The following is a 14,323-nucleotide window of genomic DNA, read 5'->3' on the forward strand; positions in this document are numbered from 1 at the left end:
TCCATTGACACAGTATTCCACATGGTATTTCATGGTCTTTCAAAATAAACAATTGAACATCAACAGAGGTATCTATCCTGTTAACAAATTTGTGTGCTAGGGCTAATTCAGCTTCTTCTAAGTTTTTTTTTGCTGCTGAGGACAATTGCCTCTCATCAGTAGAGGAAGTGATGCCTGAAAGCAAATCAAACAATGGCTGCATCTGATGATTAGTTATGCCTAAATATGATCGAATCCAACCTATTAAACCAACCAATTTCTGTACATCAGTAGATGTTTTAACATCAATGTCTAACTTTACAGGTTGAGGCATAACTTGAGTGCTGGTCACCAACATACCTAGGTATTTCCAAGGCATGTGTTCCTGCACTTTCTCTGGAGCAATGATCAGGCCAAAAGCTTTCAAATTTGTCACAGCACATTGTTTAAGAGCTGACAACTGTTGTTTGTTGTCAGATGCCAACAAGATATCATCCATGTAATGATAGCAGCAGCAGTTTTTAAATTGCTCCCGCACTTTTGACAAGGCCTGGGCCACAAACCATTGACAAATAGTTGGCGAGTTTTTCATGTATTGTGGGAGTACCTTCCATTGATATCTTTTATCAGGTTCAGCATGATTTACAGAAGGCACCGTAAAAGGGAATTTTTCTTTGTCCTGCTCAGCCAAAGGAATAGTGAAGAAACAATCTTTTAGATCAATAACAACTATTTGCCGTTCCTGTGGAATCATTGTAGGTGTAGGAAGGCCTGGTTGTAAAGCTCCCATTGTTGCCATTACAGCATTTTTCTGCCGTAAATCATGTAAAAGTCTCAATTTTCCCGATTTCTTTTTTATTACAAAAACAGGGGTGTTCCAGGGACTGAATGATTCCTCAATGTGTCCTGCTTGCAATTGTTCTGTAACTAATTCTTGCAGGGCAGTAAGCTTTTCAGTAGTCAGGGGCCACTGGCGAACCTGGACAGGCTTATCTGTCAAACATGTCAGGGGTACAACTGGACGTTCATTGCCCTGCAACACAGTGGCCCCCATTAAAAATCCGTAGTAATTTTGACACCCCATGGAGATAAACAATCTCGTCCCCACAAACTTTGAGGAGCATTGGCAACATAGGGTCTGATGTTAGCTTGTTGGCCATCAGGATGTTTCACATTAATTACAATGGCTGACAGGCCACCTGTTGTAGCACCACCCAATCCCAGGAGTCCAAAACTTGTACGAGTGAGAGGCCACGATTGAGGCCAGCAAAGTCACAAGAGTATTGTGACATCTGCTCCAGTGTCAATCAAACCTGTTACTGATATAGTTCCTGGATGACATCCACTGGCATTGAGAATGCATGTCTTTTCTGGATGGCTCTCTGTTACTTTCTCCGTCCAGAACACTTGAGGTACTCCTGTTGATCCAAAGCTTCCTGTGCCGTGACTTCGTTCCACTGTATTTGGAACAGAACTCACAAAAGGTACAAGCTGAGCAATAAAAGTTCCTTTCTGAATAGTGACAGGAGGATCATCAATGGATACCATAGCATGAATCTGCCCTAAATAATCAGCATCAATAAGCCCTAGATGCACATGAATACCTCTAAGTGTAGTACTTGATCTCCCTATCAAACACGCACTCAATCCCCGTCCTATCGGACCATAGGCATCAAGAGGCACTTTACATATTTCTTTTGTTAAAATAGTTACTGTGTCAGCAGTGGGTATATCAATCCCTGTGGACCCGCTTTTTGCCCCTGAGTATAGTTCACAAATGGTCGGCTTTGCAGGGCTGGGAAGGCCCGCATTTGCTGTTGTAGTTGTTGGCGCATTTGTTTCCCCACATGCCCCCTCACGCTCCTCTTTGGGTTTCCCGGCAATAGCTAACCTTTTGCATGATATTTACTCCTGAATTGCTTAGCATAGTGCCCAGATTTAGCACAACGATTGCATACAACATCGCTGCTTGCACTTCGCCTAAGTGTTGTTTTGCAGACAGTACACTGTGACTTTACATGCCCTTGTTGTCCACAATTATAACACTTCGCTGGAGGTCTTAGCACTGCAGCAAGAGCTGCCATTTTATGCTCAACTGAACCAACTTTCGATCAAGCACTAACCATTTCAGACAAGGTGGGTTCCCCAGGCAAAGTATCAATAATCTTCCTGCAATCTGGGTTTGCATTTTCTTTAGCCACGCACAATTTGGCTCGCAAAGTTTCATCATCTACCTGTTTCTCAACAGCGGCAGCAAGTTTTTCTGCATACTGCAAAAATGGTTCTCTCATCCCTTGTTGTATAGTGATATATTTCTGTTTTGGAGCTGCCATTTCCATTGTTTATTTAAAGCACCCATGCCAATTTACTGAGCTTCTGCCAAAATCGAAGGATCCCACTTTGCCTGTAAATCTGGATTAGCAAAAGGCCCAGTGCCCAGTAGGGCATCAACACCCACATCATGACGAGGGTCGTGTTGAGGCAACTGCATATTTGTTAAAGTGGTGCGCTGAGCCACTCGCCTCCAAGTTTCTTGAAATACACCATATTGTACTGGCTAGAATAGAATTGTAGCAGGATGAGTGATGTCATAAGGTGCAAGCAAATCTGCATTAATCACACGTATTAACTGCGTTACCTCTGAGGAATTAATACCATACTGAGCTACTTTTGATTGGAGGTCTTGTACAACCCTCCAGGCAAAGACGTGATGACTGTCGGGTTCTGTCCTGTTCCAGGAGCTGCTTTGAAAACTGGAAAAGCCATAGGATTATCACAAGCAACATTTGCATTGGCACTGTTCTCCTGAGGTACTCTTGGAGCACCTAACCTTTCTATGATGTTCCAATTCTTTTCTTCAACTGCTTTCCTCCTAACAAATTCCCAAAACTCCTGAGGGTGTTGAGGAAGCACAGTTACTTGGCATGGAGGCAAAGTCCATGGGGCAGTAAGGCTAGAGCTCTTTGGAAATGAAGGGACCAGAGCTCCCTGCCCCAACTCAGGTGTTACTGCGGGTGACTCATCACTTGATTCAGCTGTTGCTGTCACTGTCAGGTAAAGGAGGATACGGCCTTGCAAATTGTTCAAGCCGCTCAGAGGGGAGAGGGGGGACAGATGGCTGGACCAGAGAGGAGGGAAGCGGGGGGGCAGATGGCTGGGTTTTTCTCTCTGCTAGAGACATTTCAGCTAACTGGCGTAGCGGTGTGGTATATATAGGCACCATCTCGAGCTGCTGTGCAGGTGTGAGATAAGGAGGCTTAGGAGTCTGATAAGAAGAGGCTAGGGCAGGTTGCCCAGAAGTTTTGGCAGCTTTCCCAGAAGCCTTGGCAGCTTTCCCAGAAGCTTTGGCAGCGTGCCAGGTAACTCCCATGGCATCCGAACTTTCTTCACCAAGTTCCCCATCAGAGCCCCCTTCTACCTCAGAGGCCCCCCATCAGGTTCTTTTATCAGCCCCGACTCTTCGTCCGCATCTTGCTCCATTTCTCTATTTTCCATTCCTTTGAAGCCTCAAAGAGCGAGTTCCAAGTAACTGCTAAATCAACAGCTGTTTTATCTCCTGCTCAAATGACTTGCCAAAGTCTGTCCCCGACTTTTTTCCATGCCTTAACACTAAATGCTGTGTCAGGATCAGTGCCAAAATTCTGTGATTTAGCCCAAAGCAATATATTACGAAGTGCATAGTCTGACATATTAATTCCCTTATTTCTTAACAAAACATTCCATGTAGACAGAACATTTTCTTCCTCTTTAGATAAATTTTGTCCCATTATTACTAGTTGGTGGCTCACCTACTTCCAGGTGTCTTGATTGGAGGGAATCAAGTCCGGACCTCCCTGTGGCTTCCACCTGCCACTCTCAGCTGCACCAACACCGCCTCCCCCACTACGTCCCAGTGGGTCATGGTTGCCAATTGCTAGGACCCCGTATGGGCCCCCATTGACTGTGTTCTTATCACGTTGGGGATCACCAAAATGTCGCAGTCGAGGCCATCATGACATAAAGCAGAGACCACAAGCAGTCTCAGTTGGCAACACTTTATTAGTGAAAATGGCTGATCTTTTATACACTTTCCAGTTGTTTACCCTTCTTCTACCTTAACTATTGGCCACAGTAATTCAATACCATGCCACTGGCTAAAATTATTCTGACTCCACCTAACTTTCTAAAAATGACTCATCCAGCTGCAGAATGCTGTTATCTTCCTTCTCTCAATCTCCTTGGTTACAGCCTTGGAGAAAGCTCCTTATCAGCTTCTTCTTGTTACTTCTTGCTCCTTTAGCTAACAGGCCCGCTGCTAGCCCCTTCCACATCTCTGCACCCTGACCATGCCCCATCTCTGCCTGTGCCCTCATGGGAGTGCAGGCGCTACCGCCCTGACCGCGCCTCCTCAGCGCTCGTCTCGGCGCAGGCGCCGTCTTTGGAATGCTCCTTCTGCCTGTGACCGACACCCACGCTGCCCCAATCTCGATCTGGCTCCGTCCCCACTCAGCGGTGTCCGTGCTGCGTCTGCGAACTGGGGAAATCCCCTCCCCTCTTTCCTGCCCAGAAGTGTCTGCGGTGTCCTGCAAACCTTAGCTATTCCTGCCGACCGCGTCCGCGTTCCCCCACCTCTGGGGTTCGCCACTCTGTGGCGCGTAAAGTGGAGGCCCTGTCCAGGCTCCCTTCGACTCCGGGCTAACAGCGGCGCCTCGCGCCTCCTCTGACAGCCCATCCCAAAATGGCTGCGCCTGCTCTTTTCCCTCAGCCAGCACGCGTGGGCTTGGGAGCCGTGAAGAGCATCCCCATGGCTGTGAATCCCGGTATTTGGCAAAATCACAATCACCTGCAGTCTGCCCCCACCCCCAGCTGAGGCACGGCCAGCAAACAGTCCCATGTAGCTTTCCAGGTTTCCTGCCCTTGCCCAACTTTTTGTAGAACCTGTATGACTCTCCCCCATGATTTGAGATTCTGCCTCAAGCCTGAGGACATGGTTTCTTCAGCTAGATCCTTGGTACACTTATCCCATATTTCCAGGTGGAGAATATCCACCGGCTGTTCAATAACCCCAATCTGCAGCAGCCTCGATACTACAAGGGTAAAATCTTTTGGCTTGCAGTCAATACCCCACTGCCTGTGAATTTTAAAAATGACCTTCACTAGGGCTTCTATTCCTCTCTCTGGTCCGGGCGCGTCCTCCCTGCCGAGCTGGTCCAGCTGCTACGGCCGCCATTCACCCATCTAGGCGATTCCTGTCCCCCCGGGCAGTGTCCCGGGTTTTGGCACCACTTTGTTGTCTCTGCTTGAGGCGTGACGACCTGGATCGGGAACGGCACGGCAGAAACCCCCCTGCCGCTCGGGCTATGTACTCCCAGACACCAATATGGTGGACGTCAAATGGCGTTTATCAACGGTTACACGGGGTTATATATCCTTGCTTCTGCTTGCATCACAAAACGAGGGTTAACAGCCAACAAAACAGGGGGCTAAGTAACTTTAACAGTAAAGGGGAGGGGTTCTGTCTACCCGCACATCGCAAGAACTTGCAGTCTCCTGTCCCTAATCTCCCGAACACAGATAATAAAAAAGTGCTTGTATATTATGAAATAAACAGGTATTAACACCTGTGCCCCTTTTCAGGCAGAAATCAGCTGTGTGCCCATGAACAGGCAGTGCCACTTGTGCCCTGAGGTGCCCAGCTGGGATTGGATCTCTCTGAGAGCACCTGAGGGAGAGCAGAGCACCTTGCAAGCTGCAGGTCCCTGAAAGCCCCACAGGGCTCCTGTCCCATCAACATCTGCTCTGCTCCAGTCTGAAACAGGGCCCAGCATGGTGCCAGGATCATCAGAGAGCTGAGGTGTGTGCTGGAACTCAATGCCCTCCCCATCCCGCAGCAGCCCTGCATTTCCCTGCTGCAGCCTTGGTCTCCAGCACAGCCATGGAGGCTCTTTGGGCTCTGGACTGTTGCCGCAGCCCCCAAGGGCAGCTGAGCTCTGCCTTTGGCACAGTCAGGCCTGGCCAGCGCAGGCCATGCTCAGCAATTGCTTGTGTGTGCCTGGCCTTGCTGTCAGCCCTGGCAGCGGCTACGTGGCCCCTTTGTGGCCCTGTGCTGGCCCAGCCATGGTGGCCCAGCCCCTGTGCAGGCCCAGCCCAGGCCAGGAGCATTGCGGCTGGGAACAGCCCCTGTGCTGTGGTGCCCACAGCAGCCTTGGGGCTCTGTGCCCCATGGCCTCCCTGCTGGGAAGCCTCTGCCAGCTCCTGCAGAGCCCCTGGCACCTGTGGGGCGGCACAGACAGCCCTGCCCCGGGCTCTGCCGGCCTCTGGGCCAGCAGAGAGGCAGCCAGGGCTGGCCATGGCCGGGAACAGGCCCTGAGCCCCGCAGGAGGATGGAGCTGGGCCACAGCCAAATTCAGCCCAAGCCAAAGCTGGGCTCAGCAGCCAGGGCTGCCAAGGGCTGGGTGCAGAGGCTGGCACTGACAAATGTCCTGGGCCCCCTCCCTGCTCTGTCCATGACACCAAGGGTACAGAGCAGCCTCCTCTCTTGGCCACTTGCCTGTTGGCAATGCCTTGCACAGGCGATGGCCCTGCCCCACAAGGCCTGGCCTGAGTCCTGTCCCTGCACGCTCAGCCAGGCTGAGATGGACACTGATGGTTTCTGGGCCAGGCTTTCTGAGCCCAGCCCTGCTCCCTGCAAACTCTGCCAGCTGCCTGAGCTCTGGGCAGCACCAAGGGCCTCTCCCCAGCCCAGCCCAGCCGGCTCTGGCCCCACAGCCTGGGTTCCCAAAGCCTGGCCAGGGCCCAGGAGGAACCAAGGGAGGTGACTTTGATCCTTCAGCCCCAAACAAAGCCAGATGGGGCCTTGTCTGATTTTTAAATACAGAAAGGTAAATCCACATTTCACCCATGAACACATACAGGGATCTCATTGCTAATAATATTAGCAATATAAATATAAATTCATTAAGATAAATTCATTAAGATAAATTCATTAATGAGCAGATACAAATATAACCTTTGCTTGGAAGCTTCATCTGGAGCTCAGCTTTGCCTCAGGGCCCGTTGTTCAGGCCTCAGTCAGGGCCTGGTGAGGCCTCAGTGCTTCAATCAGTGCTTTGACCTACAGATGAACTGCAACCTTCAGAACAATTTCAATAACACATATTAGATTTAGGTATAAAGGCATTGCCTCTTGTTCTTCAGTTAAGTGCTGTTCAAGTTCATTACTCAGAGCTATAATTTGCATTCCTTTTAAAACATGCCTAATTAGTTGCTATTCTCTGTTCTTTATCAAATGCCTCTGTTTTTTCTTGAGACTGTGTCTCTCTTTAGACAAGTCTCAGTACTCCATTTCCAGCACAAGGTGTCACAACAACTCTAACATTAAATCATAACACACCAAGTGCTCACACTGCAATGATCACAGTGACTGTCACAAATTTATTTCACAGCAGCCTCTAATTTGGGAGCCAATCCCACCAGGAAGAATTTTCTTCCTTCTGCCACTGTTCTCCAGATCTTCCTATTGAGGTGATTCCTGATTGTTGGACCTCAAACCCAGCACTGATAGACATTCCTGCCACATTCCGGTCCTGGAATAGCCCAGGTTCCTCCCTGGCCAGCAAGCAGATAATCCAAGGTCGTGAGATTCTGCAGAGCCCCATTTGTGTTTGTTGGAGCTCACAGCATGTGCTACTGGATATCTTAACAGCATCACTTATTATTTATTCTAATAATTGATTTAGCTCATTAATGTAAATTGGTGCAGCCATGCAAGGGGTTTCCATTTCCCCATGGGCCATTGTTAAGGGCATGGAGCAAATCTGGGACAGGTTCCCATCTCCTCATTTTTTCAACTGCTCCTTTAACAACCCCTTCACCTGTTCAACCAGTCCTGCAGCTTGTGGATTGTCTGGGATATGAAAAACCCAGCAGTCTTAATCACTGCATTTTTCAGAGTAACAGACAAAGCATTCCACATCACAACATCAGCAAATCTTATAAAAATAGCCAATTTCTTCCCTTCCTCCTTTATTCCTTGTATAAAATCACACTAAGCTTACCACTGATATTTGGGTCTTGGCCAGACCTTTTCTGTGGGGTATTCAGTGTCACAGTGAGCAGCTAAAGCTGACATATTATAATTGTCAGCCATATTTCACTGGGTCAATTTTTAATTACATACATAAAAATGTAAATTACTGTCTTATATATAAGTATTGAAATCAATTATTGTTATTGTTATTGTTATTGTTATTGTTATTGTTATTGTTATTGTTATTGTTATTGTTATTGTTATTGTTATTGTTATTACTATTTAACTTGCACAAATAAACCTGAGCTCAAGATTTGAACCTTTTGTCACTCTGTGTGGGAGTATTTCAACAACAGTTTTTCCTTCTGTTGGTGCTGTTAATAAAATTCATTTTTGTCTGCCCAAACCCACAAGGTCTTTTCCTTTTTCATGTGCAATTTTTGGATGCATTTGAAGACATCCAGGGGTTCAGCGGGCTGCTCTGGGCACTGGCCCCATGGCCTCAGCCCCTGGCAAGGGCACAGCAACAGCTGCAGCTGCCACAGGACGCAGCCCCAGTCATGGGGGAAGGTGCTTGGCCAAGGCCAAAGGAGGCTCCCTGGCTGCCCTGCTCCTCTCAGGCTGAGGTGCTGAGAGCTCTGCAGCCCCTGCTGCCATCCCATCTGCCCAGGGCAGCACAAGAGCCCCGGCCTTGGGGCCCTCAAGAGCTGCTCCTGCTCCAGGCCCAGGGCCCATGCCAAAGCTGGGGCAGCCACAAAGCTGTGCCCATTTCTGTTCATTGCTGCTCTGATGGGGATGGATCCTCTGCTACTTGAGGGTTGCTGATGAATTTTACTCCTCCAGAGGCCTCTTCTTTCTTGAGCTCTTCAGTTCAGGAATTCACTGGAAAAGGCTCATAAACATTTGTTCAAAACACTTGAACAAGACAAGCCCTTGGGAATCATTCCAACTTTTAATTCTTCTGTGGTTAATTAGACAAATTTCAGAAGTGAATTCCAAGTAAATATACTGTATTGAAAACAATGAAGAGAGAATTGTTTGGTCGAGTTTTCTTCTCCTCATTATAGATGGACATCTGCAATATCCAATTTATATTGACCCCCAGCATTTTCTAATGCAGTCTGTTTCGATATTAAAAATCAAAACCTTTCTTGGCTGACAATCAATCACACTTTGTCCCTACCCCTTCCCCACCATTTCCCCCATCCAACCCCTGGCACTCAGAGCAGCTGAGGAATGGAGTCACATCCAGGGGTGTCTCCAGGGCCCAGGATTTTGGCCAGGTCAGTTCAATCTCTTTATTTCTGATCTGGACGAGGCCATCATGGGCACCCTCAGTCAGTTCCCAGGTGAGCCCAAGCTGGGGGGCAGTGTGGCTGTGCTGGAGGGCAGGAAGCTCTGCAGAGGGAACTGGGCAGGCTAGAGCTATGGGCCCAGGACAGTTGGATGAGGTTCACCAAGGCCAAGGGCTAGGTCCCGCCCTGGGCTCACAACCACCCCAAATCCCTGGCTGTGCCCTGCTCCTGATCCCCAGAGCCTGTCCCATTTTGCCAGGGACTTTTTGGAACAAGGCAGCTATCCTCCGGGTATGGATGGAGCTCCAGGTGCCACCACTGGAGTGGGAACCACAACTTATTACAGCGACCTGATGAGGTCTTCATGGGTGACAGAAGTGGACGAGAATCTTGGCTGATGATCAGAAGGCTGGATTTATTGATATATGATATATAATACATTATTACTATACTAAAAAGAATAAAGTGAGAAGTTGCAGAGGCTGCTAAGCTAAGAATAGCATAGAAAAGAATGAATAACAAAGTTCTGTGTCCAGCAGAAAGCAAGGACAAACTCTCCTGTAAGTGGTCAGCAAATCCAAACACTCACAGAAGCCCAATCACCGCTGCACCTGTTACATTCCACACCAGCCGATAACAATTGTTTACATTCTTCTTCTGGGACCTCAGCTTCCCAGAAGCTGAACAAATCCCAAAGAAAGGATTTCTATGGAAAAATGTCTGCGACAACAACTCATCAGGCTTGTGTCCTTCAGGGTCAGGAACTGGTGAGACTCAGAGGCACAGAAAGTTTCTCTACATGGCCAACGGACCATGGTTGAACAGGACAAAATTTCATAACAATCACTCTGCTCCCTGAGCTATGTGCAATGTCCCATCAGTGTCTGATGAGTCCACCATCCACAAGTGATTTCTGTGCTAAAATTAATTTCAGACAAAGCTGGTTCTGTGATAGATATAAACACAATTAAGTTCTTGTATCAGGATTCTCGTCCTGGATTGGGGGCCAAACAGCCTGAACAATTCCTGATTTGCAAAGCTGTCAGTGGTGGATGGGAGAAGGGAGGTCAGCCTGCTTTTGCTGTTGAGGAAATGCAGAAAGCAGCCTGACTCATATCAACTCCTCATGTCCTGGCTGATCGCTCCTCTTTCCCCTTCCACCCATTGGCTTTTTTCTCCCACCAGGCCCCCCGGTGAAGAGCCTGGCTCTGTGTTCTCCATCCCCTCCTCGCTGGCACTGCCAGGCTGGCATGAGGAGCCCCTCAGCCTTCCCTGCTCTGGGCTGGACCATCCCAGATCCCTGAGCCTCTGCTCACAGCCCAAGGGCTCCAGCCCCCTCTTGGAGGCCCTTCCCACACCCTGCTCCAGCTGCCAGACATCTTTCCTGCCCTGGGGACCCAACCCAGGCCCCAGTGACCTGGATAATCCCCGTCCTTGATGTCCTGGTCACACAGCCCTGGCCCCTTGTCCCCTGTCAGGCTCTGGGGTGGATCCTGTGGAACATCCTTTGCTGGAGGCTGTGGCTCCAGGTGGGCCGGGGGGATCCCGGGGGACAGGGACCCTGCTGGGCATGAACAGCTTTGGACTTGTTGGGAGAAACTGTGAGGGGGAGCTGGGGCAGAGTGACCAACCCAGTGACCTCACACAGCCCTGCTGGGATGTCACACAGCCCCTCTTGATGTCACAGCCTGCTCTGTGATGTCAAAGCCCATTCTCTAATGTCACACAGCTGGTCTCTAATGTCATAGTCAGCTCTGTGATGTTAGATCTCTGGAGAGATCTAACAATGGAGAGAAACAAAATGAGAAATGGCAGAAACAATGACCTGTCTTTGGGGTTAATATTAAAACATAAAACAAAGGAAAAGGACCTTGTGAAAAATGTGTATTTTATACTGGCTTTTTGCAAATATTAAAATGAATATTATATGTGTTTCCTTAGAAAGTTATGTTGCATTAATTTTTAAGTTTTGTGTTAAATATAGTTTTAGGTTCTAACATGATGTTAAAATAGAAACTATGTATTTATGGTACTTCTTTTCAAAGAGAAGACTTGCATCATATAGCAGCCACAGGACATCTAAATCTTTTATAGAGGAATTTATTGCTCTCTTATCAGAAGAATCCAACTTCTTCTTGCCTCGCTCCGCCCTGAAGATGCTGTTAGGATAAAGAGGAAGAAGTTCACACTAACAGAAAGAATACCTTCTTTAATTGGAATTTATGCATCATGTATGTGATGTATGAATATTCAACAGGCTGTTGTTTTTAAGAGTTGATCCTCTGTGTCCTATTTGGTCTTATTTTTCCCAGAAAGAGGTACCCGGACTGTCCATAACTCTTTGTTTTTTATTTTCTCATATTGTCCTAAATCCTAATTGTCCAAATTTTTATTACTCTAATTAAATTACTATTTTATAACACTTTATTACTAATAAACTTGTAAAATGTCAAAACCAAGTGATAAGTGTTTCTCACAGACCTCCAAAATGAAACCAAGAATTTTAAGATATTACTTCTATTACAAGTGATTTGCAAACATTGGCCAGCAGTTTAATGATTCTGAAACCATCCAGTCATCAGTCTCCACACTGCAGCCTTGAGCTCCTGGTTCCTCAGGCTGTAGATGAGGGGGTTCAGGGCTGGAGGCACTACCGAGTAAAGTAGTGACATCACCAGATCCAGGGATGGGGAGGACATGGAAGGGGGCTTCAGGTGAGCGAATGTGCCAGTGCTGAGGTACAGGGAGAGCACAGCCAGGTGAGGGAGGCAGGTGGAAAAGACTTTGTGCCGTCTCTGCTCAGAGGGGATCCTCAGCACGGATCTGATGATCTGCCCATAGGAAAAAACAATGAACATAAAACAACCAAATAGTAAAAAAATGTTAAACACAATCAGCCCAAATTCCCTGAGGTAGGATTTGGAGCAGGAGAGCTCGAGAATCTGGGGAATTTCACAGAAGAACTGGCCCAGGGCATTGCCATGGCACAGGGGCAGGGAGAATGTATTGGCTGTGTGCATGAGAGCAGTGAGAAAGGCACTGGCCCAGGCAGCTGCTGCCATGTGGGCACAAGCTCTGCTGCCCAGGAGGGTCCCGTAGTGCAGGGGTTTGCAGATGGACACGTAGCGGTCGTAGCACATGATGGTCAGGAGAGAAAACTCTGCTCCAATGAAGAACACTAAGAAAAAGAGCTGAGCAGCACATGCAGTGTATGAGATGTCCCTGGTGTCCCAGAGGGAATTGTGCATGGCTTTAGGAACAGTGGTGCAGATGGAGCCCAGGTCGCTGAGGGCCAGGTTGAGCAGGAAGAAGAACATGGGCGTGTGCAGGTGGTGGCTGCAGGCTATGGTGCTGATGATGAGGCCGTTGCCCAGGAGGGCAGCCAGGGAGATGCCCAGCAAGAGGCAGAAGTGCAGGAGCTGCAGCTGCCGCGTGTCTGCCAGTGCCAGCAGGAGGAAGTGCCTGATGGAGCTGCTGTTGGACATTTGCTGTCTCTGGCCATTGGAAGCTGTTCCTGGAGAAAAGTCAGTGACCAGTTTGGAGAAACTTCTTCCAGCAAAATTAAAGGCTTTCCCACAGACCCTTCTCCTGTAACACTCTGACACCCTTTTCAATTTCCAGCAGATTTTCCTTCAGCTCCAAGTGTGGAGCCCTGGCTGGTGCTGCATGACTGGGACTTCAGGTTCAGGGCAGGTACACACAGAGGTTTTTTTAGTTCAGTCTTGCTGTGCAGACATAGGCGAGCGACAAGGACCTGTCCTCATGTTCCTCTTTGAGTCGCTGTTAACACAGAAGGCCCTGTCAGCATCTGCCCTCCCACTGCCAGAGAACAGGAATGATAAAGTCTGTTTAAATGTACTAGTGTTATTTACAGCTTTTATTCATCTCCCCCGCTGATTATTTTTGGATGTCAGAAACTCTCTGCATTTCTGCTGCCCTCAGGGAGAACAGTGAGTTCTCTGAGGCAAGGTGGTGAGTGGAGAGGGAGGGAAGGAGGTCTGTCACCCTGTCCTGTTCCAGGATTCTCTGGGCTTTCACCTTTCCTAGAGAGAGGATGATCACCCTCCCATGTTTCCTTTAAAAACCATCCTGACATTGCTGAGAGCAGATGGATCCCCACGGTCCACCAAATGTCCATCCCCTTTTAAAGGTCTCAGGCCCACATTTGTACCGAGGACAGGGCTAATTTCACCAACCCAACAGCATTTTCTCATCATAGACCTTCTGTGTCTCACCATGGGGCTTTTAGATAACACAGAGATGCTCTGGGACAGGTTTGTATCCTGGAGGGAAGCTCAAAGCTTGGACTGAAATCTCAGGGAGATTCCAGGTGTCCTTATGATGGCATTGGATTAAGAGAGATGCAGCTGCTTCCCTGGCTGCCCTGACAGCATTGCCCAGAGCCAGGCACTGGGGACAGCATCACCCTGAGCCAGCTGTGCCCCCTGGCTGAGCCCCCAGTGCCGGGCAGCTGCTCCCAGCCCTGTGCTCTGCAGAGGGAACTGGGCCCGGGGCTGCAGAGCTGCCCCACGGCTCTGCTGCAGTTCTGCCTGCACAGGAGGGGCTGCATGCCTTGGACCCCTGAGGGCAAAGGCTTGGCTGGGGCACAGGAGGGAGGGGGCTTGTCCAGAGGGAGGGGCTGCACTGGAGGGGATCCTGTGGACATCTCCAAACTCTCCCTGCCACAGCATTGCTGGGTTTTGTTTTCTCTTATTGCCTGATCTTCTCTCTGCTTCCTGGAGATTTCCCTGCTGCAGGTGTTTCTCTGTGCCTGGTCCCTCCCTGCCAGCACTCACAGACCCCAAATCTCTGTGCCCTCTCCTTGGCCCTACAGAACCGTGCCTGTTTGCAGGGCACTGGCTGGGGCAGGTTCTGTTTGCAGATGGGACAAAGGACAGCTCAGACTGAGCCTGATGGCTCCAGCAAAGGGGATGCTGGTGCTGTCTGTGGGCAGAGTGGCTGAAAACACATTAGGGATCTCCTGTGTACCTATTGATCACTGAAAGGAACAGTTCAAATGTCTCAGACACTTGTAAAATTT

General features: G+C 48.8%; 1 protein-coding gene across 1 annotated transcript; it reads right to left on the reverse strand.

The window, feature by feature from the left end:
- Window positions 1-11,834: 11,834 nt before the first annotated feature.
- LOC131093338 (olfactory receptor 14A16-like) lies at window positions 11,835-12,767 on the reverse strand. The gene has a single exon (XM_058040496.1). The coding sequence runs from the start codon at window positions 12,765-12,767 to the stop codon at window positions 11,835-11,837; it is 933 nt and encodes a 310-aa protein (XP_057896479.1).
- Window positions 12,768-14,323: the final 1,556 nt, after the last annotated feature.

The sequence above is a fragment of the Melospiza georgiana genome, chromosome 25, assembly GCF_028018845.1.
Source record: "Melospiza georgiana isolate bMelGeo1 chromosome 25, bMelGeo1.pri, whole genome shotgun sequence".
NCBI classification, from domain to species: Eukaryota; Metazoa; Chordata; class Aves; order Passeriformes; family Passerellidae; genus Melospiza; species Melospiza georgiana.

What these genes read in the sequence shown, in the direction of transcription:
- LOC131093338 (XM_058040496.1), bottom strand. Translation starts at nt 12,767, where the DNA reads ATGTCCAACAGCAGCTCCATCAGGCACTTCCTCCTGCTGGCACTGGCA.